General features: G+C 39.7%; 1 protein-coding gene and 1 long non-coding RNA gene across 5 annotated transcripts in view; one reads left to right on the forward strand and one right to left on the reverse strand.

The window, feature by feature from the left end:
- Positions 1 to 1771: 1771 nt before the first annotated feature.
- On the reverse strand, positions 1772 to 5196 carry LOC123848232 (uncharacterized). The gene is made up of 3 exons (XR_006791721.3): positions 4712 to 5196; positions 3993 to 4027; positions 1772 to 2150 (listed from the first exon to the last, which is right to left on the reverse strand). It is a non-coding gene; the product is annotated as an uncharacterized LOC123848232 (long non-coding RNA).
- Positions 5197 to 5386: 190 nt separating this feature from the next.
- The window catches only part of NAA15 (N-alpha-acetyltransferase 15, NatA auxiliary subunit), an 81464-nt gene continuing 61397 nt past the window's right edge, over positions 5387 to 25453 (forward strand). For all 4 annotated transcript variants that reach the window (XR_008506534.2, XR_010409558.1, XM_045880421.3 and 1 more), the window contains exon 1: positions 5387 to 5588. Coding sequence is in view for 2 of the 4 variants with exons in the window: in XM_045880421.3 (XP_045736377.1) it covers positions 5535 to 5588 (54 nt within the window). In the remaining 2 variants the exon portion in view is untranslated. The remainder of the gene's footprint in view (positions 5589 to 25453) is intronic.

Below are 25453 nucleotides of genomic sequence, written 5' to 3' on the forward strand. Positions count from 1 at the left end.
AGCCGCAGGCAGACGCTTAACGACTGAGCCACACCGGCGCCCCTGAGATTTACTAAAATCTTAATACATGAGCCAGAAAACTGAAAATGGAGTGCTGTGTTGAGTAACAACTAGCACTTTGAATTCTGTGTTCCAGACACTGTACATTATGCATCCATCATATGGTTTACATACATCGTCTCATTTCATCTTCACGACCACCGCCTGATATACCTTATTATCCTCGGTTTACAGATGAAGCTCAAAGGCAACTTACTCATCCAAGGTGACATACCATATATTTGAAGAGACTTCCCACAACTCCCAAAGTCTGTTCACACGCACTATCTTAGTAGAGCTTCACAACGCTGTGAGGAAAAGAGAATCTTCGTGTTTTGGAAGTGCCCTGACCAGCTCAGGCTCAGGATCCCACAGCTGGGGAAGGTAAGATTCAGACTGAGGTCTTCTGACCCCAGATCTAGTGATCCTCATTAGCCCACCTAACAGACTTGGACAATCCCCTGAGGCCATGAGCTGTAGAACAGGGTTCAAAGAGTCAAGTTTAAAACGCCATTCCTGTAGATCATTTTTTAGCTTTTGATTTTTAGGCAAATTACTTAATCTCTCTACACCTCAGTTTTATAGCTATAACATAAAACCTATCCTATATGGTCCTTGTGAAGCTTACGAAGAGTCTGGTAGTTGCAAACAACTCGTTTTTGCCGGTCTACCAAAGACGTTGTACTGACAATAGGTTTTATCTTTCATAATTGAGCCAGATTTTGTGCATTCAATTCTCAATTCAATCTGATGTCTAAAGACCATGTAAACATCTATATAAGTAAAAGAAATAATGAATTTTAATAATTTAATCCTTTAAACTTAATGCCATTTAAGATCATTTTAAAAGCACAATGAATGTTAGCAAATCTTTTCTCCCTCTATATTTTCTTTTTCTTAAAAAAAATTTTTTTTTAAGCTTTATGTCCAACGTGGGTCTTGAACTCACCACTCCATGATCAAGAGTAGCATGCTCTACTAAGTGTCCACTTTTATATATTTTTTAGCAATATTACTGGGGAAAAAATTTAACCAAAAATTATTGACCAAAGAGTAAAATAATGTACTATACTTTCTGGTTCATTTTTACATGCAACTTATGGCTACCTGGATTGCTAAACTGTGAGTCACATTATAATTTGTAACCTAGTTTGAGCCTCCTAGACTCATGCTCAAGTAAGCAAACCACCCAACTAATATGCTGAGTCAGTTGTTGGTTCTCAACTTCTTGTCCACTCAGCAACCTGACAGTTGAATATTCTTTCTACATCATTCTTTGGAAGCTTGTCCTGACACAGCTTTTGCTAGTATCCAACAAGATGAAACAGAAGCCATATTTAGTCAGAGCATACAGAGCCAGTTAGCAAATTACTAATTTCAGTACTGCTGTTGGAAAAAGGTTGGTTTGTTCTTTTGGTCCCTGTATCCTTTTACTAGTGTATATTTTAGGAAAGTGATGAAATATAAGCACATTCCTCTCAGCATGTTAGAGTTGATGGAACCCTACACTTAGAGTAGGCAGCTGTAGGTGAAACTCCATCTTGTTGAAGCAATTCCAGCCAGGAGCTAGTAGCTATGATATTTTGGTAGAAGTTGTGACATGACATTCATTAAACCATTTCCAGAATTTGAATGCTAAAACTTTCTTTATGACCCAGGCAAAAGGAGAGAGGATTTGAGTTAGCAGCTAGAAAACCACAGTTCTAGTCCCAGACTTTTCCACTAGGCAACATCTTACTCAACTCACACTTCTCATTCCTAGGGAGGGTTAAAGAAGAGCAAAAGTTGAAAACAGTATAAAATATAAGATCACTACATAGATGTTTATTGATTTATGATGCATGAAAATATCATACATCAAATTCAGGATCTGAAGAGGGATGCAGTTCCTGATATACTGGCAAAATTTTTAAATTTTTTTATTTATTTTTTAAAAGATTTTATTTATTTGAGAGGGAGAGGCAGAGGATGAGCAGGGGGAGAGGCAGATGGAGAAGCAGACTCCCAGCTGAGTGGGGAGCCCAATGTGGGGCTTGATCCCAGGACTTCAAGATCATGACCTGAGCTGAAGGCAGACGCTTCACCGACTGAGCCACCCAGGCGCCCCATATCTGCAAATTTTTAAAAAAGATTTTATTTATTTATTTGAGGGAGAGAAAGAGAGACAGAGAGAATGAGCAGTGGGGAGGGGTAGAGGGAGAGGGAGAAGCAGACTCCCTGCTGAGCAGGGAGCCGATGCAGGCCTCATGTTGGGCTTGATCCCAGGACCCTGAGATCATGACCCAAGCCAAAGGGAGAGGCTTGACCGACTGAGCCACCCCGGCGCCTCAAGTATATGCAAATTTTTATTTAAAAAACAATCAGAAGCAATCACAAAATGTTAACATTTGTTAAATCTGGGTGACAAATATATAGACTTGTTTTATGTTGTATTTTTTTTTTTAAGATTTTATTTATTTGACACAGAAAGACACAGTGAGAGAGGGAACACGAGCAGGGGGAGCGGGAGAGGGAGAAGCAGGCTTCCCGCGGAGCAGGGAGCCTGATGTGGGGCTCGATCCCAGGACCCTGGGATCACGACCCGTGCCGAAGGCAGATGCTTAACGACTGAGCCACTGAGGCACCCCTTATGTTGTATTTCTATAAAATTTAAATACTTGATGATTAAGGCATAAAAGTGTTGATAGAGAACATCTTACATATATGGAGATGGAGAATTTTCACTCTACATATCCCTTTTGTAGAGTTAAAGTTTGGAGGTCATTTATTTATATATTTATTTATGGTTAATTTTTCTTGTGAAGAGGCACTTTGGCAATAGTGATATGCAAATACTTAGGGTACGATGAATGAAATAACCATCATCATCATCATCACCACCATCCTCATCATCTGTCATCATCCAGCCTTGGATATGTTAATTTCCTGCATAGCTGTCAATGACAGCATACAGGTTAAATAGGATCTGTTAGTCAAACAGTGGTGATCTGTGAGAGCAGGTATTTTATTATTGAGTTCGGGCTATCAAATCATGGACTGTATGGTCCAACTGTTATCTATTGGTGCATTTTAACTAGGAAATGACTCAGATAAATGTCAATTCAAACTAGTATTCACTGAGTCTTTTTTTTTTTTTTAAGATTTTTTATTTATTCATAAGAGACAGAGAGAGGCAGAGGGAGAAGCAGGCTCCCCGCTGAGCAGGGAGCCCGATGCGGGACTCGATCCCAGGACCCTGGGACCATGACCTGAGCCGAAGGCAGACGCCCAACCATCTGAGCCATCCAGGCGCCCTAGTATTCACTGAGTCTTAAAAATTTGTTATCAGCCAAAAAGAAGGTAACATTTGCCGAACTATATTGTTGTCTCATCTATTCAGGTACTCAGCCTTTGGTGGGGACTACTGTTTGTTTCAAACATCAGAAATTTTCTTCCCTCAAGAGGAAAATAGTATATTATTCAAAGGAGAAATTTAGAAAACCTTAGCAAATAATACTAGTGTAGGAACTTCTGGATATGAAGCCAGAGATTTGGAAACCAAAGTTGGTAGTGAAGCTAAAATTATCACTGTAAGTTAGATAATTTTTCTACTTCTTAATAGCTGAGATGGTTGAAAGAAAGACCTCTTGGGGGCAGTGAAGTTCAAAGGTTATCATTGAATGACAACTGTTTTTATGAATTCTATGTTTGTTCTTAGTTTTTTTTTTTTTTTTAAAGTTAAGGTTAAAAAACTGGCCGTATTCCAAAACTCAAACATCTGTAGATACAGGTTTCCTGTAGATACTTTTTTCAATGAAACTTTTGAACAAAGATAACAGAATTTGAAGGAATTGCAGGATCTGATTCACCAAACCTAATTTATGATCCAGGCAAAAGAAGAGGACATTTGAGATAGCAACTAGAAAACCCGAGCATTAGTCCCAGATTTTTACAATGGGAAATATCTCACTCACCTTACACCTTCTAGGGAGGATTAAAGAAGTGCAAGCTGTAACAGTAAAATATCTGGGTAAATACATTTAAAAGAGCAAAGTTAATGCACATATAATGCAAAGATTCATGATGCAAAGAATGCTACGGATGGAATTTAGCATCTGGAGAGAGATCGTCAAAAATAATCAAGCGTAAAAATGGCTCACACAAGGGAAAAATTGGAGCTCATCAATGGAATGCCAGCTTTAAAATAGTTTTACTGTCAATTAAAAAAAATTTTTTTTAAGTAGGCTCCATGCCTAAATTGGGTCTCAAACTCACCACTCTGATATCAAGAGTCACATGCTCTACGGACTGAGCCAGCCAGGCGCCCCTTTACTGTCAGTTGTTCATGAAATTACTTATACATATACACATAAATGGAAAAGGTCCTCTTCGGCATCTAGTTTGATATTGCCTACTGCAGCAGTTCTCTAGTATCCCTGCCTGATACTCCGGTGTTTAACATTTGAGGATTTCTGGCGATGGGGAGTTCAACACTCACAATACAATATTAAGCACTAGCTTTTACCCAGCTCCAGGGCAGTCAATGTCCCTGAACTCTACTCCAAGATGACTCAAACAGTCGTGAACCCTTCATTGTATGGACTCAACAATGAAATAAAACACATTTTAACTTTCAGATGCTTCTTTGGCAGTGCAAATACGGCACTTAGGATCTGGCTCTTTCCAGGCTCACCTTAAGTAATAAACTAAATCACCGATACTCCAGCCAGCCCATTTAACTGGTCAAACTCTTCCACGGTTTTCAGACTCCATTAAGCCTCTCCTTTCCGTATTGGTTTACAAGCCCCGCCTGGGGTGAAGCCTTCATTTCCCTTCCGCCTCTGCTGCTTAATTAGGCACTTCACGATCAAACGCAGAACTTCTTGAACACCTGCACTTCAGCACTTCAGGCTCTAAGTATGATCATACAGGCTGGGAGAATCTACGCAATGAATGAAAGGCCACTTTGGCAGCAAACAGCTGAAAGGCTATTTCTGCGTTTGCGACAGCCGGAACCGCACTTAGCGACTCTCCCCTAGCTCTCCCCGGGGGCCTCCAAGACGCGCTGCGACCGAGGGATGGGCGGGGCCTGCCGCGACCCTCGCGGCCTCCGCCCACCCGCGGGCCTCCTGGTTTCCCAGCAAGCTCTAGGACAGAGGAGGTGGGGAAAGGAGGTCATCGCGCCTGCGTGCTAGGAGGTGTGACCCGGGTGGGAAAGCCCTCCGCGTCCGCCATTTTGGCTGCCTCTGTCGGTCTGTTCAGTTACCACGTGAACCGCCGACGGAGACCCGTGGGGGGGGAGGCGGCGGCAGCGTTAAGTGAGAAAGGAAAAAAGACAACGAGGGGAAGGGGGTGTCGGGGTTGGGCGACGCGGTGACACTCGAGGCTTGGTGGCGGCGGTGGATCGGGGCAATCAAGGCTGAAGCAGCCAGGGGACGGCGGCGGCGGCGGCGGCGGTCGGACAAACAGACTGACCGAGCCGGGCGGTGGCGGGAGCAGCGGGAGGAGCCGGAACGATGCCGGCCGTGAGCCTCCCGCCCAAGGAGAACGCTCTCTTCAAGCGGATCTTGGTAAGTGTGAGACTCTGGGCAAGCAGTGGGGAGGATTTAGCCGGTACACGGGCCTGTCACCCCTAACCTCGGCCCGGCGGGCACCGGGCCACCTCCGCCAGGAACCCCGCCTTCATACTCCTAGTCAAGCCGAATGCACCCCTTCGTCCCCTCCCTATGGTTCCCACATCACCCCGCGCGCCCCGGGCCACGGGCTTCCTCCTCCTGTCTCCACGCTTCGGAGGCCGTGGTTCCGGAGTAGGCCCCGTTTTCCTAGCTTCTAGACTGCGGGTTTTCATCCGCCCCGAGTGGAGAGGACAGGCCCGGCCTTTTAGCAGGGAAGCTTGCAACACGGGCAGGAGTCGCGGCCGGGGTGGTGCGGTAACGCTGCCGGCAGGTCGGGGTGGCACCCTTGGAAGGAACAGGTGGTGCGGATGCGGCACAGCTCATTCATTGCCCAAGCGCGGCTCTCCCTCCTTCGTCCGTCCCTCCCTCTTCCTCTCTTGATATTCACCTGTCCCCGCCCGGCCCGGGGTCACTGAATGACTTGGAAGGAGGGAAGGAAGGGGTTCAGAAGAGGAAAGGAAGCTTACTAAACGACTACCTACTTGTAGTTAGTTTCATACTCGAGTCTGCAGATTCTCGGCCTCTCTTTTTCCCTCGTTTCTGGATGGAGTAGGGAAAAAGACATTTATTTCTTAGTTTCCGAGCGGGAAACAGCCCCACCCCATACCCTACTCGGGAGGTGGGGCCCACTGCGAGGGGGCGGTCCGGTTGGAAGTGAAAAGTTACAGAGTTTCTGGTTAAGACGTTCTAGACACGGATTTTCTCAGAGACTGAAGCGTATTATCTCTGATGCAAAAATGTAGCAGCAAAGACAACTTAAGAACTTTTGAGATGGATCTCATAGACGCTAGCTCAAACTCACTTATTTCCTACATTTCAAACGTGTGCAGTTTGCTTTTTTTTTTTTTAAATACTATAAAATACAGTGATGTTTGGAGGGACAGTTGACGTTGTAAAATATATCTTGTGGCCCTGGCGCTATAATTAATACATCATGGCACATTTTTGTTTTGGTATTTAGTGTGTGGGTTGCCTCTTCATCCAAACATTTCTTTATGAAAGAATTAACTGTTTGCCAAACTTAAAACTTTTAAAATTTGGAGTGTGTGCATGAAAGTGTTAGCTGTTTTCCCTTACAATTTTAATTTGCTTCACTTATTTGAAAAGTAGAACAATTTTGGGGATCCAGTCTTCTAGAAATAGGAAAGAGTAATCCATGTTGAACTAACGTTGATTTTACAAAAATATCCATATACCTTACAGATTTAGTCAATTTATGTTGAAAAACTTATCGGAAAGTCACATCCAATACCACGTGACTCTTTACCTTTGAAATCCTTATTGCCGTTTTGTTTTAAGAATAACGAGTATAGGGCGCCTGGGTGGCTCAGTCGGTTAAGCGACTGCCTTCGGCACAGGTCATGATCCTGGAGTCCCGGGATCGAGTCCCGCATCGGGCTCCCTGCTCGGCAGGGAGTCTGCTTCTCTCTCTGACCCTCCTCCCTCTCGTGCTCTCTGTCTCTCATTCTCTCTCGCAAATAAATAAATAAAATCTTAAAAAAAAAAAGAATAACGAGTATAGATAGGACTATCACGTGGTTTTTTAAAAAAATAGAACGATTTATTTGCTTTTAAATCTTTTATTTACTTATTTTAAAAGATTTTATTTACTTATCTGGCACAGAAAAAGAGAGGGCGAGCGCGCGCACAATCGGGGGAGTGGGAAGCAGAGGGAGAGGGAGAAGCAGGTTCCCGCTGAGCAAGGACCTGGGGGCGGGGCTGGATCCCAGGACCCCAGGATCATGACCTGAGCTGAAGGCAGGCGCCCAACTGACTGAGCCACCCAGGCACTCCTACTTTTAAATCTTTTGAAAGATTAACTGGTGTGTAAGTTCAACTGAAACATAGTTTTAGGACAAAAATGTGTCTTAAATCTTACTCCTTAACTTTTTTTGAAAAAAATTCAAGTAGAAAAGTTGATAGAAGAGTACAAGGAGCACTCATAAACCCTTTACCTTAATTTAGTATATTAACATTTTGCCAGATTTGCTTTCTCTCTTTTCCCATACACAGAAGAGGAAGTTGCAGACATAATATTTCATCCATAAATGCACCAGCAAGCATTTCCTGAGAATAAGGATATTGTCCTGTATAGCTATAATACTGTTAACAGTCATTCCCTAATACTGTGGAATATCCAGTTCATATTGAAATTATCCCAATTGTTAGGGTCGCAGTTTTTAAAAAATCAAACTTTTTATTTTGAGATAACTGTAGATTCCCATGTAGTTTTAAGGAATAATACAGAGATCCCTTGTACCCTTTACCCAGTTTCCCAGGGCTAACACCTTGCAAAACTGTAGTTCAGTATCATAACATTGATACCCTTTATCAATCTTATTCATATTTCTCCAGTTTACTTGCACTAATTTGTGTGTGTATTTAGTTCTGTGCAGTGTTATCGCAATTGTAATTACATAACCCCCACTACAGTCAGTAGGCAGAATGGTTCCATCAGCACAAGGATCCTTCTGTTGCCTTTTACAACCACACCCTCCCACCTGCTTTCCATCTCTTCTACCCCCAAACTCTGGCAGCCACTACTGTTCTGTTTTCTATTTCTATAATTTTGTCATTCCATGAATGTTTACTGAAAAGAATCATACAGCATATAACTTTTAGGATTGTCTTGTTTTAATGCAATATAATTTCCTTGAGATTCATCCAAGTTGTTGGGTATCAATACTAGTTTGTTCCTTTTTATTGTTGAGTAGAATTCTGTGATAGGGATGTACCACAGTTTAACCATTCATAGAGTAACGTTTTTTGATTAATCATTTTACACATTTTTTTTTCCTGGTTGTGATAGTGGGGCAGAACCTTTACGTTCATTGCTAAAATTGAAGTGCTAAAGGGTTTATTGTGATAGGGTATATGCAGAAAAAATGTGAAAATTACTAAAGAGAAGGGGATAGAATGTTCTTGTTGTCCTATTACTTTAGGAATGAAGAAAACTGTGCTAACCAAAAATATAGTTAGTATTTGCTTTTTAAAAATTCCTTCTGCTTCCTCAGTTTTTATGGTATGTTAGCTGTCTTGATTTTAAGCCCCCCAACGAAAAGTTGGGCATACTTTAATGCCTGTAACCAAGTGTTGCTGGGTTGGTACTGTTAAATCATTCCAGGAGTATTCACTTTTTGAGCTGCTACTTTGGTAGTTGTACCATACTTGTTTGTAGTAAATTCCTTTAGGAAATGAAGTTAGTTTGTATTTTTAAAATATTTGAAACCTCAATTTTCAAAGTAATGAAATATGTTTTTGCCTTTATTTTTCAGAGGAAACCCAGAAAGTTTCTGTAGTGGATTTGCCTGGGTTGTTCTAGTTTAGTTGATACCTAAAATTCAGGTTTGGGGTTGCCTGGGTGGCTCAGTCAGTTAAGCATCTGCCCTTCAGCTCAGGTCATGATCCCAGGGTCCTGGGATCGAGCCCCGCATCAGGCTCCTTGCTTGGCAGGGAGCCTGCTTCTCCCTCTCCCACTCCCCCCTGCTTGTGTTCCCTCTCTCGCTGTGTCTCTCTCAAATAAATAAATAAAATCTTTAAAAAAGTAATAAAATTCAGTTTTGTTGCATATTGGGCCCTTTTTTCATATATTACTTAACTGTTTTCTGATTAAAGAACTGTTTTAAGTTGGTCAAAATGTCTACAGAATGTTTCTTGTCTATAATTTGTCTAGAGAAGGGGCAGGGGATGAATTTAATGTAACATATATTATGTAGGAGTTTAGTTTAAAGAAGAGTTATGTGTGTTTACCAAAAGTGGGTTTTTTTGCGGGATTTTTGTTGTAATTATACACTATTTTAACAGTTTGGAAAACTGGGTCATTAGAAAATTGTGCCTTTGCCTACTCTTGATGCTATTTGTTTATCGAAAGAGTTTGAGGACATTACCAGATCTTTACACCACTTTTTTAGGATCTAGGTTAAGGTAGGAAAAATGAGTTGCTGGAGTGGAACGAAGTTCACACCTTTTTAGATTTTAGCCCACTTGGACAAGTTGGAGAGCCCCTCCTGCGCTGCAGTTAAGTAGTGCCAGGGCGGTGACCGCCGCTGCTCCGCCCTGCTTCTCAGGTGGTAGTGTGAGCTGTTGGGAGTGCTTAAAATATTTTACACCATTACTCTAGTTTTGGACTTTTGCCTAATGATTTATGTTGTTAAAAGTCTAGAGGACAGAATTTCTCTTTCCTAGAAAAGTGGTAAGAGAAGTTAGTATAGCATGGTGATACTCTTTGTGACTTACTGAAAACTTACCATTTATACTGCACAGTAGAACTTTCTGCGATGAGGGAAATGCCCTGTATCTGCTCTGTCCAATATGATAGTTGTTAGTCACGTGTGACTGTTGTACACCTGAAGTATAGCTAGTGCAATTGAACTCAATTTTTAAATTAAGTGTAAATTCAAATAGCCACTTGTGGTGGTATGCAGTTGCCGTTTTGGACAGTGCCCCTTGTGGATCCTTCTTTATTCTTAAAACTTCCGAAGGTGGGGACATTTTTATTAAGGAAACAGACTGAGATTAAGGTTAACAGCTTCGTTTTAGATTCAAGAATCAGTTTTTTTGTTAGCTCAGGGCATTTATACCATACCTGCCTAGTGTTTAATCTCTTTGGTGGGGTTGGGGAGGTTGTAGGGAGAAGGAGTTAGGTAAAGGTGTTGTAATAATTGTAGGTGGCTAGATGTATTGTGGGTACCTACACATTGTAGGTAAATTATTTCATTTGATTTATTGCATTTGGAAAAAAGTGCTCTTTACAGTTAATGATACTTAGGTTGGATTTAGTTGCAGATGAAATTAAGATTAGGAATTGTCAAGTAAATTTCCATATGTACATGGAAGGTCTTTTGACTTAAATTTCTATGTGATCTAGTTTGCAACTGAATTTGGACAGTAACCTTGAAATTGTTTTGTTTTGTTTTGTTTTTAAGATTTATTTATTTGAGAGAGTGAGAAAGAGAGAGAGAGTATACGAGAGGGGGGAGGGTTAGAGGGAGAAGCAGGCTCCTCGCCAAGCAGGGAGCTGGATGCGGGACTCGATCCAGGGACTCTAGGATCATGACCTGAGCCAAAGGCAGCCGCTCAACCAACTGAGCCACCCAGGCGCCCTGAAATTGGTTTTAATATGCTTTTGTCTGCCCTGCATGTGTTCAGAATGTAACAAAGAAAAAATAAAGAAATGGAAACAAAGTTTTACCTGCTGTGAAGTCATTTTTCTTTTTTTAATTTTTATTTATTGGAGAGGGTGAAGCAAGTGAAAACATGAGTAGGGGGAGAGGGGCAGAAGGAGAGGGAGAAGCAGGCTGAGCAGGGAGCCCGATGTGGGGCTCAGTGCTGAGACCCTGGGATCAGGACCTGAGCTGAAGGCAGAAGGTCAACTGACTGAGCCACCCAGGTGCCCCTAAAGTCCTTTTCTTTTGTACATTGTAGGTAATCAGATGTTTAAGCTAGAATAAATTTCTTCCTGAAAGTGTACTAGAAAAGGAAATGCAAATTTGCTATAATGTAAATATACTATATTATAAAATACACAAAATACTTTTTTTTAAAGTCAGTAAAAATATTAGGAGAAAAAACCTTTTGGTAATGTGGTGAATTCACTATTTTGTTTGTTTTCCTTTATACTTCTGCCCTAAATCCTTTCTGGAATGTTATGTAGTATGAATGAACAAACAAAGATACGTTTTTACTTAAATTGACAAAGCATATGTGTATGTACATATATGTGTCTGTGTGTATACATATATATATATATATTTTTTTTTTTTTTTTTTTGAGAGCGAGAATCTTACTTAAGCAGGCTCCACGCCCAGCATGGAGCCAGACACGGGGCTCGATCTCAAGACCCTGAGATCGTGACTTGAGCTGAAATCAGTGGCCTAACTGACTGCACCACCCAGGTGCCCCCAAAGCATATATTTTTTAAATTGTTTATTGTGTTAGAAACCTGAAATGTTTCAAAAGTGATTCTTTTGGGTTGAGAGTAGGTTAAAGTACTTGTTTGTGCAGATTATTTGGAGAATAGAGTACTTTGGTTTAAAAAAAAAAAAAATTGGCCACAGTTTAGTTTTTTTTTTTTTTTTAAGATTTTATTTATTTATTTATTTGAGAGAGAGAGAGAGAGAAACAGCATGAGAGGGGATAGGGTCAGAGGGAGAAGCAGGCTCTCCGAGAGCCGGGAGCCTGATGCGGGACTCGATCCCAGGACTCCGGGATCATGACCTGAGCCGAAGGCAGTCACTTAACCACCTGAGCCACCCAGGCGCCCCACAGTTTAGTTTTTAATAGTAGGGTACAACATGTATGTTCAGAAAAGCATACAAAACTCTTAACAGGAATTGAATTAAAGTTCGGTTCTGTGGGTATTTTAAAGGCTTGCAGTCCTGGGTCATTATTGGGGATAATACAAACTAAGTTATTTATGATAATAGAATTGCTATCCCAACTATTACTTTGAAGCACTGGTTAAAAGACAGTTACCACAGAGGCAGGAATGGTGCCCTGTATGGCTGGAGGACTGGAGAACTACTGGCCAACCTGCTTTACCTTAAGGGATCTCTTTGTTTAGTGTGCATTATTTCCTTTAATATTTATGCTTCTGACAATGCAGTTCTCACAGAGCATTGATTCAAATATATCTTCTTTGTTCATAAAAGTGGTTTTGAACATAAAAAGCCAGGTTATATAAGGGATCATATGCAAAGGACTGTTCAGAATTTTCTCTCCCATCAGATACCTGCCTGGCACATTTCTTCTCTTAGAATTCTCTTCAGATGTTCTCTAAATGTTGTATAGAGGCCTTCCTTAACCAGAAGTCCTCCTCAGCTCAATCTTATTTTCTTCCTTAATTTATTTCTTTCTATATCACTTTATTACCATATGATATATATGTGCAAGTAATTTATCACATCTTCTATAATTAAAATGTAGGTTTTATGATGATAGGGCCTTCTTTCTGTTAATTACTATACCTCCATTGGTTAGAATAACGTACCATAATAGACATTGAATAAGTACTTGTTGCATAAAATGAGTGTATAAAGAGTGACAAGAGAGAAAGCTCTTTGGATTATGTTCTTGTATAAAGATTTTTGAAAAAGGGAGTTACTGGGCCTTGGCAGCATAGAGTACATTGTTACATGAGGTAATCGTAGGCTATCAGGCAGAACCTGTATTACCCGGTAAGACCTTAGAAGTTTCATTTACAGATGAATCATAGTATTAGTTTGTTTACATGGCCTTTCTCCAGTCACAGAAGCATAATAAGAGGAAATTTTATTGTTTCTGTTTTGGTGGTTTTAGCACTGGAGGAAAAAATGGCATCTGGATTAAATGAGGATGTTTGTCGTGAGGAGCCTGCTGAATCAGATAGTAAGGCTCAGTCATCTGTAGTTTCGTAAAGCTCTACAACTGACTCCAGTACAGATTTGGGGGTGAGGACCAGTGCAAATATTATAAAACAGGAAGGGAATATTTAGATTAGAGTTGCTTTGTGAGTGTTTTACAGAAAATGTAAAGATGAAGTTGAATTTTTGGAATTGGAAAGGTATGCTGGGAAGTTGGTGTGGCAGAGCAAGCCACATAACTAATCATTGAGCCTAGCCAGCCATCAGCATTCGCATATAAATACAACTTTGCTGTCTATTTATAGATAGTAGCCCTACTGAAGAGAGGAAAACTTAAGATTCTTAGTGAAAAATAGTTTTGAAAAGAATGTCAGTTGCCAGTGCTGATGGTGAGAAGAGCAAGTGAAGAGGTGTAAAAGAGTGATGGTTCTTAATATAAATATTAGGGTTTGGAGAGGAGGGAATTTTATGCTCTTATTGCATTCTTGACTTTTGGGAATTTCCCTGGAATATCAGCTGTATACCTAACATCTATGCTGTTTTATAATGCATGTTGTACAAACTTGTGTTGAAGTTTTAACTTTTAAAAAACTAGTTTAACTTGTTGCATATGGTTTTCCCCCCTTAGGTAAAATAGGAATTATATTGTTCACTGCTAATTTGGAATTAAAATAATTCTTTAAAATTTTAATTTAATAAAGCAATCTTTTTGACTATTTAAAAGTAAAATAAAAATTGCAGTATGGAAATAAATAATGGAGAGGTTAATGTTTTTGTTGCCTGATATGTTCTATTCCATTGAAATTTTCTTTGGCTAATATAATAGGAACACATTTTCAGTAGAGATAATTTGAAATTTCTGTCAAAGCCTACTGGGGAAATTATAATCTTATTTCAAGCCAATATTTTTTTTCTTTTTTCTTTTTTAAGTAAGCCCTAGGCCCAACATGGGGCTTGAACCCATGACCCCAAGATCAAGGGTTGCATGCTTTACCCACTGAGCCAGCCAGACACCTTTAGCCAGTGATACTTTAACTCTTAAAGATTCCATTTGATTTTATTATGTAGGAGATTACTTAAATATTCCCGTGTGTTATCTGTAAGAGTTGTTCTATTTCCATATCTTGTATGTAAAAAGAGAAATGAAAGTTTGCTTTTGAAAGTATAGACCTAGAAAAAAAAAAAACCCTTAAGGTTGGTTGTTTACTTCCACACATGGTTGTTCCAGTTAAAAAAATTATTTTTCTCCTTATAATAATGGCTTCCAGTTAATATGGTACTCTTTATTTTTCAGAGATCTCATTGGAGATTACAAGATCATCTTTGATTATCAGTGCTTTGGAACTGAATCAGAATCTTTAAGAAGAGGGGAAATGAAGTAAACTGGCACTTATTGAGTATATATTTTGAGCCACATTTATGCTAGGCTTTCCTTACACATTAGTTGATGTAAAACTTGCATCTCTCCTTCAAGGAAATTGTAATAAGTATAGTCCATACTTATGTTATTGTTAAAAGTAGATTTCTGATTGCTTTATATACAGTTAGTTGTGCTGTATCAGGACAAATGGGTTCCTAAAAGTCACTGCACTATGCAAAATCATGCAATAAAAACCACAGGGCTTATGGAAAAAATGGGATTAGGCACAACACTCAAAAATTTCATTAGTGAGGGCCACCTGGCTCAGGTCATGATCCTGGAGACCAGGATCAAGCCCCGCATTGGGCTTCCTGTTCAGCGGGGAGTTCTCTTCTTCTCCCTCTCAAATAAATAAAATCTTTAAAAAATTTTTTTCATTAGTGAAGAAAGCAAAGGTAAGAACCAAATTAAAATGACAGCATAATTTTTACATATGTTAAATGGTTAACAAATACATAAATACTATAGAATTAATACTGCACTTTAACATGGAAAAGACCAGAAGTTTGTTTGTGGAAGTGAGTGTCGGAAGGATTGCAGCTTGTGAATTGTTTTGAAGTAATGGAAGGAAAGTTATCTAAAATCTGAGGGAAAGTTGTAACACCAGATTGGGATGGGCGTGGCTCATAACACAGCCAGAACTGATGTAGCTGGTAGACGTTTGAGGTGTATGTCTGTCCTGTACATGCCTGTGTGGTTTGTTTCAGCTGAGTGCAGTTTTCTTTGTTCACCTAGTACTTCTGGTGGGCAAAATCCCACAGAAACAATCATGAAATTTGAAATTTAGTGTGTTCAAAATACTCCTTAATATGTCAATGATGTTGGAACAAACGTGTTTTCCAAACAAGCATTATAGCAGAACTGATTGTATATTACCTAACTTTGTGTTGTAGTGATCACATAGCCTAGGTTTGGGTAACTCTTCTTCACTCTGGCATGTGATTATTTGGGTTACTACTAGGCTAGAACTTCTTGCATTTAGGACCTGAGATAGTGTCACATTCTTTGTTTGCCAGCTTAGTTGCCACTGCCACTATGAAGTCTTAAATTTATTTCAGTGTTTTCCTTGTTAAAGAGAAGCTTTGTTCCAGACTATCAAAAGTTTCAAGCCAATTCATTTTTTTTTTTTTTTTTTAGGATTTTATTTATTTACTTGACAGAGAGAGAATATAAGCAGGGGTAGCAGCAGTGAGGGGGGGAAAGCAGGCTCCCCGCTGACGCTTAACTGACTGAGCCACACAGGCGCCCCTAGGCCAGTTCATCTTAAAGATTTTTTGTGGGAAGACAGTATTTTATTTTATTTTATTTTTATTTTTTATTTTTTAAAGATTTTATTTATTTATTTGAGACAGAATGAGAGAGAGAGAGCACATGAGAGGGGGGAGGGTCGGAGGCAGAAGCAGGCTCCCTGCTCGGGACTCGATCCAGGGACTCCAGGATCATGACCTGAGTCGATGGCAGTCGCTTAACCAACTGAGCCACCCAGGCGCCCGGGAAGACAGTATTTTAAAAACAGGATACAAAATAGTACACATTTCTTCAGTTTGTGTTTTGAAGCAATTTCAATGTTGAGTGGAGGGAGCCTGGTGTGGAAAGAACAAATAGAAAGATTCTGGGATTGAATCTTAGCTCTGCTGTGTTTTATTCCTTACTCTTTTTAAGACTCAGTTTGCAAAACGTACTTTTTTGACACGACTCACTGGTCATGTAGTGAGATATGTATGAAAGTGCCTAGCAAATGGTAAAGCATGTGAATTAGTACTTGTTTTGTTGTAGGTGTAGTCTATTAAGAACTTTAGTTTTTTCATTGGTCTCATTTTATGTTATCCTTATGTATTTTATATTCTGTTTGATATTTTTATTTTGTTTTGTATATGTTTTGGTATTTAGGAAGGTTTATATCTAGTCAGTTAAATTTATATTTTTACCTTTGAAAAGTTCCCTTAGTCCTCTTTTTTTTTTCTTATTTAGGCTTTTGCTGTTTGTTAGCTGTAAATTAAATCCACTCTCATTTATCTATGTGTGAGGCAACGAATGAGCTTATTCTGCTTTACATTTTTTCCTATGTCTCTTTTCCTTTTACATTTTAAAGTTATTTTTACTTGGTTGAGAGTATGTAATTTTATGTACTATTCTTTCACCCTCATCAATACCTTTGTTTTAGATATAGTTCTAAAATTAAATATAGTTTATATTCACAAGCAGACTGCTAGCGGAAGTTTTCCCAGTCATCCCTTGGTTGGATGAAGCTCATTGTCCACTAGAGATTCCTCAGCAGTGCTTATGGAAATCTCTTAAGTTCATACATGGTTAACCTGTTTTTCTATAGCCTTGATATTTGAAGGACAGTTTGGCTGAATGTAAAATCTTCGATGTATATCTTAAGTTTTTTGAAACTATTGCCCTCCTGTTCTCTTGCTTGTATATTGCTGATGCCACCATGATTTTCTTTGTGGATGATTTGGTCTCTCATTTTGGAGCTCTGGGGGCTTTTCCTTTATCTGTAGAATTGAATGATTTTACTAGGATTATGTCTCTGTGTCGACTGTTCTGGATAAATTTTCCCTGGTACGTGGTTTCAGGTTGTAGAGTGACGTTTGTTTTAAATTCAAGAATTATAGTTTATTGGGGCACCTGGGTGGCTCAGTTGTTAAGCATCTGCCTTCGGCTCGGGTCATGATCTCAGGGTCCTGGGATCGAGCCCCGCATCGGGCTCCCTGCTCAGTGGGAAGCCTGCTTCTCCTTCTCCCACTCCCCCTGCTTGTGTTTCCTCTCTTGCTGTGTCTGTCTCTGTCAAATAAATAAAATATTTAAAAAATATTTAAAAAAAGAATTATAGTTTATTAGTTCTCTTCTATTTTATTCTTCGATGATCTTTGCCTGTTGGATCTCCTTTGCCTCTTTTTATCTTTTACTTTTCCTTTGATTCTTTTCACCTTTGTTTCTTTTTCACTTACTTGAGAAGTATTCCTATTTTCTTTAGATCATATCTCTTGAAGTTTAGTCTTCATTTCTGAGATGCAGTTGGGTTTCTCTTGTTTCTTTAGTTCAGTCTCCACCTGTTTTATATTTTCCTATTGTTTGTCCATTATTTAAAATTTTGAACATCTGATTTGAGGTGTTCTTTTATATCTTCATCTGGTATATAATTATTTTTTTTCAGTTATATTGAGAAATAACTGATATACCTCATTGTAAGTCATACAGCATTATTTAATTATTTTTAATTTGTGATGGAATTGTATTACATGTTTCTTTTTTATCGCTAGGCTTTTTGGGTGTGTTTTCATCTGCCACAAGGTTTTTTACTTGTTTTTATTCCATATAAGTAGCTTGGTATAGATGCTGGGTTCTTTTTTCTGTTCAGGTTGTGATGGATTTTACTAGACTAACACTATGGACAGTTTTATTTATTTATTTTTTATTTATTTTAAAGATTTTTTTATTAGAGAGAATGACCAGGGGGAGAGGGAGAGGGAGAAGCAGACTCCCCGCTGAGCAGGGAGCCTGACGGGGGCTCGATCCCAGGACCTTGAGACCATGACCTGAGCTGAAGGCAGACGCTTAACCAACTGAGCCACTCAGACGCCCCTAGACAGTTTTATTTTTATTTTTATTTTTATTTTATTTATTTTATTTTTTTAAAGATTTTATTTATTTGTTTGAGAGAGAGAGGAGAGAGAGAGCACATGAGAGGGGGTAGGGTCAGAGAGAGAAGCAGACTCCCCGCTGAGCGGGGAGCCTGATGCGGGACTCGATCCCATGACTCCGGGATCATGACCTGAGCCGAAGGCAGTGGCTTAACCAACTGAGCCACCCAGGCGCCCGACAGTTTTATTTTTAGATTGAAGTTTGTGTGGCTTCCTCAACCTCCTAGTTCAAGAGAGCACCCTCTTTTGTTGCTACAGTGAACTGGTTTTATTTATTTATTTATTTATTTATTTATTTATTTTTAAAAAGATTTTATTTATTTATTTGAGAGAGAGAGAATGAGAGAGAGCGAGTACATGAGAGGGGTGAGGGTCAGAGGGAGAAGCAGACTCCCTGCCGAGCAGGGAGCCCGATGCGGGACTCGATCCAGGGACTCCAGGATCATGACCTGAGCCGAAGGCAGTCGCTCAACCAACTGAGCCACCCAGGCGCCCCTATTTTTTTATTTTTTTTAAAGATTTTATTTATTTATTTGACAGAGAGCACAAGTAGGCAGAGAGGTAGGCAGAGGGAGAGGGAGAAGCAGGCTGGAGCCGGATGTGGGGCTCGATCCCAGGACCCTGGAATCAGGACCTGAGCCGAAGGCAGCCGTTTAACTGACTGAGCCACCCGGGTGCCCCTGTTTTTAAATAATTATCTCTTCCACCCCTTTCCAATAGTTGTGTCATTATTTTAGTAGAGTCTTCATCTTCAGTGGCTTCTTTCTCTATTAGGCCTTCAAGTGTCAATCCCTTCTTCTAAAGTGCCTCCTTCTCCCTCAGTGCTATGCCTTGCTAAAACTGCTATCTTTGGTCTTTTTTGTTTAAGTTTTTATTTAAATTCCAGTTAACATACAGTGTAATATTAGTTTCAGGTGTACAGTATAGCGATTCAACACTTCATACATCACCCTGCGCTCATCACAAGTGCACTCCTTAATCTCCATCACCTATTTCACCCATCCCCCACCCACCTCCCCTCTGGTAACCATCAGTTTGTTTTCTACAGTTAGGAGTCTGTTTCTTGGTTTGCCCCCCCACCCCGTCCCCATTTTCCCCTTTGCTCATTTGTTTCTAAATTCCACATGCGAGTGAAATCATGGTATGTCTTTCTCTGTCTTATTTCACTTAGTGTAATACGCTCTCCCTCTATCCATGTCATTGCAAGTGGCAAGATTTCATTCTTTTTTATGGCTGAGTAGTATCCCATTGTGCATATATACCACATCTTGTTTATCCATTCATCATTCAGTGGACGTTTGGGCTTTTTACATAATTTGGCTATTGTTGATAATGCTGTAAGCATTGGGGTGCATGTATCCCTTTGAATTAGTATTTTTGTATTCTTTGGGTAAATGTCTAGTAGTGTAATTGCTGGATTGTAAGGTAGTTCTATTTTTAACTTTTTAAGATTTTATTTTATTTTATTTTATTTTTTAGATTTTATTTGAGAGAGACAATGAGAGAGAGAGCACATGAGAAGGGGGAGGGTCAGAGGGAGAAGCGGACTCCCTGCTGAGCAGGGAGCCCAATGCGGGACTCGATCCAGGGACTCCAGGATCATGACCTGAGCCAAAGGCAGTTGCTTAACCAACTGAGCCACCCAGGCACCCCTATTTTTAACTTTTTTTTTTTTTAGGATTTTATTTATTTGAGAGAAAAAGCATGTATGAGAGAACACGAGTTGGGGGGGCATGGAGAGGGAGAAGCAGACTCCCCACTTAGCAGGGAGCCTGATTTGGGTCTCAGTCCTAGGACCCTGGGATCATGACCTGAACTGAAGGCAGACGTTTAACCAACCGAGTGAGCCATCCAGGCACCCCTATTTTTAACTTTTTGAGGAAATCTCCATATTGTTTTCTATGGTGGCTACCAGTTGCATTCCCACCGTAAGTGCAAAAGGGTTCCCCTTTCTCCGCATCCTCGCCAACACCTGTTTGTTGTGTTGTTGATTTTAGCCATTTTGACAGGTGTGAGGTGGTGATATCTCATTGTAGTTTTGATTTGCACTTCCCTGATGGTAAGTGATGTTGAGCATCTTTTCATGTGTCTGTTGGCCATGTGTATGTCTTCTTTGGAGAAGTGTCTTTTCGTGTCTTCTGTCCATTTTTTATTTGGATTATTCGTGTTTTGGGTGTTGAGTTTTGCAAATTATATATTTTGGATAGTAACCCTTTATTAGTATGTCATTTGTGAATATCTTCTTCCATTCAGTAGGTTGCCTTTTTGTTTGTTGATTGTTTCCGTCACTCTGCAGAAGCTTTTTATTTTGAGGTAGTCCTAATAGTTTATTTTTGCTTTTGTCTTCCTTCCCTCAGGAGACAGACATATCTAGAAGTTGCTACTGCTAATGTCAAAGAAACTGTAGCCTGTTTTCTCTTCTAGTATTTTTCTGGTTTCATGTGTCACATTTAGGTCTTTCATCCATTTTGAATTTTTTGTGTATGGTGTAAGAAAGTGGTCCAGTTTCATTCCTGTGCATGTTGCTGTCCAGTTTTCCCAACACCATTTGTTGAAGAGATGGTCTTCACAGACTTTATAAGCCTCTTCTTGACTTCTTGAGTAATAGCCATTATTCTCATATATCGTGTCTCTAAGTACTTCCTTTCAGGATGGGGCCTTCTTCTGAGTGAATTCTAGTTAATATTACATGTATTCAGTCACCACTTCGACCCTCTTGTATTGCTCTTTTGGACAGTTCCCATTGGAGCTTCTGATCTTGGGTGATTATGCATATATATATAAGTTGGAATTTTTTACTTATCTTCTTATAAAGCTGGCTTTGGGTGATTTTATTTGCTCTCTTTCTTGGCCTGTATGGTTTTTGTGAGGATTTGTGGAGTGTTTCGAAATTAGAGGGCAACCATTATGCTATAAAGAATTTATTTTTGGTTTTATGTGCTATGCTTGACAATAATTTTTTTTTAATTGCAGTTCAGGTTTTATATATATAAATTGAGTAATTGGTTATACTTCTGTTTCTGTGTCCTCATGGCCACTCCATTGTTTCTTTTCAAACTCTCCTGGGAGTATTTATTATTGAAATAATTATGAAGTTCTAGTATATAATTGACTATCAAATGTGTATATAGCTATGAGTTTTACTGAATTTTGTCCTATCCCTAGCATTAGAGTTCATAGCTAACAGCATTTCTTTAGCAGACTTCTATTCATATTAGCAGAATCTGACATCTTCAACTTTTTTCTCCAGTGACACAGTTTAATGCTAAAAAAAAAAAAGTCAAATAAAACACATTTTACAGTGCATTAACAGTGGTGTAGTATCCAGAAAGCAGATGGTGATTGTCACATTGAATTTTGCGGCTAGCAAGACCGTATCTAATTTTAACTTCTGGGTCCAAAACTGAGAGAGATAGAGACCAGTGACTCCCTGAGGCTGATATGCCACAAGAATATTGGTGTAAAATTCCCACAGACCTTTCTTTGTTTTATTCTGAGACTGTGTATTTGTTACTTTTAAAATACTGAAAAGCCTTTTGTTTTGCGAAGTATTAATGACAGATTTTTTTAAAAAATGGTTTTTTAGAAAAAATAAAATTTAGCAACCTCATTTAAACGATCCATTGTTTTTGAAATTTTACTAGTTTTGAAAAATTATACAAGTATGGGAACAAATACTGTGTCAACCTCAGAGAGTGGCCCAGGTTGTTAAAGGACTTAAAACTTTCTTACAAGGAACAGTTGAAGAACAAAGATGGTTAGCTTGAAAGAGAAAACTGAACTCTTACAGAGCTAAAATCAGTAAACAGAAGTTAAGACTGAGATAAGAGTTTGGCTCAGTGTATCTGTAACAGAGTGAACTGGCAGCACACATGAGCTGTGTGACTGCTTTCACCAGATGATGTTTAAGGTCTCTCCGACTAGAGACTATAAAATAGCTTTGACTTGTTAAGTCTTATCTCAGTGGATCTTAGTTTTTTTTTTTTTTTTTTATTGTAGAAGTAAGAGAAATGTTAAAAAAAAAAATAGTATAAAACTAGGAGGAGAAAAGTCATCCTTAGGATTTGTGTTCATGGTTGTTGTAGTTGGCCGGATATTGTATGATATGAAAAGGACAACATACTGTCTGCAAATGGAAGTTCCAACTAAAATAATTTTGGGAAAGGGAGGATAGAGGTAGAGATCCTATGTTGGCTTTGTTTTTTAAAGATTTATTTATTTATTTTGGAGAGAGAGAGTGCAGCAGGGAGAGGCAGAAGGGGAAGGAGGGAGAGTCTGAAGCTGACTCTTGGCTGAGCGCAGAGCCCGACTTGGGACTCGATCTCATGTCCCTGAGATCACAACCTGAGCTGAAACCAAGAGTCGGATGCCTAACCGACTGTGCCATACTGGCGTCCCTCTATGTTTTCTTTTTAGATTTTATTTATTTGTCAGAGAGAGAGCACAAACAGGGAGCGGCAGGCAGAGGGAGAAGCAGGCTCCATGCTGAGCCATCCAGGTGTCCCTCTATGTTTTCTTTAAAAAAAAAAAAAAATTCAAAAATTAAAGTATAATATACAGTAAAATGCACAGGACTTGAGTGTACTATTTTATTAGTTGTCTTGAGGGTACGGTTCTATTCATTTTGACAATTGCATATACCCATGAAAACCTATGCCCTTTTCAAAATGTAGAACATTTCCATTATCTCAGACCCTCTGTTCCCCTCGATTGTATAATTTAATTTAGTTTCTGCTTTCATATTTCTCTGCATTGAGTCAAGCTGGGTTAGGTCTAAATATTGTAAGCTGTAACTGATAACATAGTGCTTTATTTAAACTTAAAAAAAAAATTTTTTTTTTTTTTTTTTTTTTTAAGTAAACTCTACCCCCGTTGTGGGGCTGGAACTCAAAACCGGGAGCTCAAGAGTCACATGCTCCACCGACTGAGCCAGCCAGGTGCTCCTATTTAAACATTTTTATTGAGTGCTTATTTAGGTTCTTTATATATGTTTGCATTCAGTTCATATATTCAGTTTGCATTCTAAACCCTCCGAGGTGGTTGATGATATAGTTGAGGCTATAGTTAGGCCAGTGATACAAAACTGTTTATTAAGTGGTTGCTAAGATTTGAACTCTAGACCATTGTTGTCCAATAGAATTTTTCATGATGATGGAAGCGTTCTACATCTGAGTTTCCAGGACATTAGCTACTGTTCACATGTGGCTGTTGAACACCTGAGATATGGGTAGTGTGACTGAGGAGCTTTACTGAAGAATTTTAATTTTTTTTTTTTTAAGATTTTTTATTTATTTATCTGAGAGAGAGAATGGGAGACAGCATGAGAGGGGGAGGGTCAGAGGGAGAAGCAGACTCCCCGCTGAGCAGGGAGCCCGATGCGGGACTCGATCCCGGGACTCCAGGATCATGACCTGAGCCGAAGGCAGTTGCTTAACCAACTGAGCCACCCAGGCGCCCCTTAATTTTTTTTTTTTTTAAGGGAAAAAGTGGAGAGGGAGAGAGAAAGAATCTAAGCAGGCTTCACGCCCAGCATGAGCCCAATGTGGACTTGATCTCATAACCCTGAGAACATGACCTAAGCTGAAGTCAGAGGTCAGATGCTTTTTTTTTTTTTTTTTTTTTTTGACAGAGAGAGACACAGAGAAGGAACACAAGCAGGGGGAGTGGAAGAGGGAGAAGCAGGCTTCCCGCAGAGCAGGGAGCACGATGCGGGGCTCAATCCCAGGACCCTGGGACCATGACCTGAGCTGAAGGCAGACGCTTAATGACTGAGTCACCCAGGTGCCCCAGGGGTCAGATGCTAAAGTGACTGAGCCAGCCAGGTGCCCCTTAAGGATTTTAATTTTTATTTAATTATTGATGAACTGAAATGTTAAATGGTTACAGCTCTAATCTCTGGCTCCTAAGGCTTTATGTGCTCTTTCTCTATACCTTTCTGCTCTACGGAAGTAGAACCACTAAAGTAGCTCCAATACACTGGCACTAAGTGCCAGTCAGGCTTCTGGTAAGTGAATAAACGCTACTTGATTTGATTTTGGCATACCTAAATTTTTAACTTTTTAATGGTGAAAATTTTCAAACGTGAAAATAAAATATAATGAACCTATCTCCTAATTTTGACAGTTACCAACTTTAGTTCATTCTTTTTCATCTGTGACCTCTGCCCTGTAGACTGTTTTGAAGAAATCTCAGGCATCATTTCAACATGGTTGACTTTTAAAGCCAAGTTCGGCTTTTATCATTTACCTTGATTTGAAGCTGCATTCTTTTTTTTTTTTTTTAAGATTTTTTTTTTTTTTAATTTATTTATTTAACAGAGATAGAGAGTGTAAGTAGGCAGAGCGGCAGACAGAGGGAGAGGGAGAAGCAGGCTCTCCACCGAGCAGGGAGCCTGATGTGGGGCTCGATCCCAGGACCCTGGGAGCATGACCCGAGTCGAAGGCAGTCGTTTTAACCGACTGAGCCACCCAGGCGCATTCTTTTTAATCAGTTTCAAAGAATGAAATGTTTCCTGGCATTAGCTGAAGGAAAGCAATGGAAGGATATATATATAATATATATATATATAAAGAAAATTATGTAATTTTAATGCCAAATCTAAATTGTGTGTAGTTTTTGCCTAGTTTCTTTATTTGCCCTGTCATAGTTCCCACTTCTTAGGGAACTGTTTTTTTCTGTAACAAGAATTCAGAAAAGGATGATGAACTTTCTTTCTGGGCAATAGATAACCTTATGTAGTTTATCTGGGCTTTTCACAGCTTGTCCAGCTATTCTGTTTACTCTATTTATTTACTTTTTAAAGATTTAGAGAGTACTTGTGTGAGTGGGGGGAGGGGCAGAGGGAGAGCATCTTCAAGACAACTCCCCATTGAGCACCAAGCCCCAGGTGGGGGCTCAATCCCACAATGAGACCACGACCTGATCCAAAACTAAGAGTCAGTTGCCCAACTGCTTGAGCCACCCAGGCACCCCCAGCTATTCTGTTCTATTTATATAAACAGCCACCTGTTATGGAGATTTCTTAACTGCCTTCATATTCATTTCATTATATATGTAGAGGGCGAGAGAGAGAGAGAAACCCAGGCAGGCTCCATGCCCAGCATGGAGCCCAACGCAGGGCTCGATCCCACAACCCTGAGATCATGACCCAAGCTGAAATAGAGAGTCAGACACTTAACCAACTGAGCCACCCAGGTGCCCCAGTCTCCTTCATATTAGTCAAATTAGAGATCATTTTTCTAGGAAGAACAATGGAATAATTTTCAATATTATGACAGAAGTTCTGTTACTTAACATCATGAATTTCATTTGCTATGATCTCATGGTACCATAGTGCCTCACCTCAGACAT

The sequence above is a fragment of the Mirounga angustirostris genome, unplaced genomic scaffold, assembly GCF_029215605.1.
Source record: "Mirounga angustirostris isolate CCGP_5_RB_7025 unplaced genomic scaffold, mMirAng1.0.hap1 SCAF_2, whole genome shotgun sequence".
In the NCBI taxonomy this organism is placed as follows: domain Eukaryota; kingdom Metazoa; phylum Chordata; class Mammalia; order Carnivora; family Phocidae; genus Mirounga; species Mirounga angustirostris.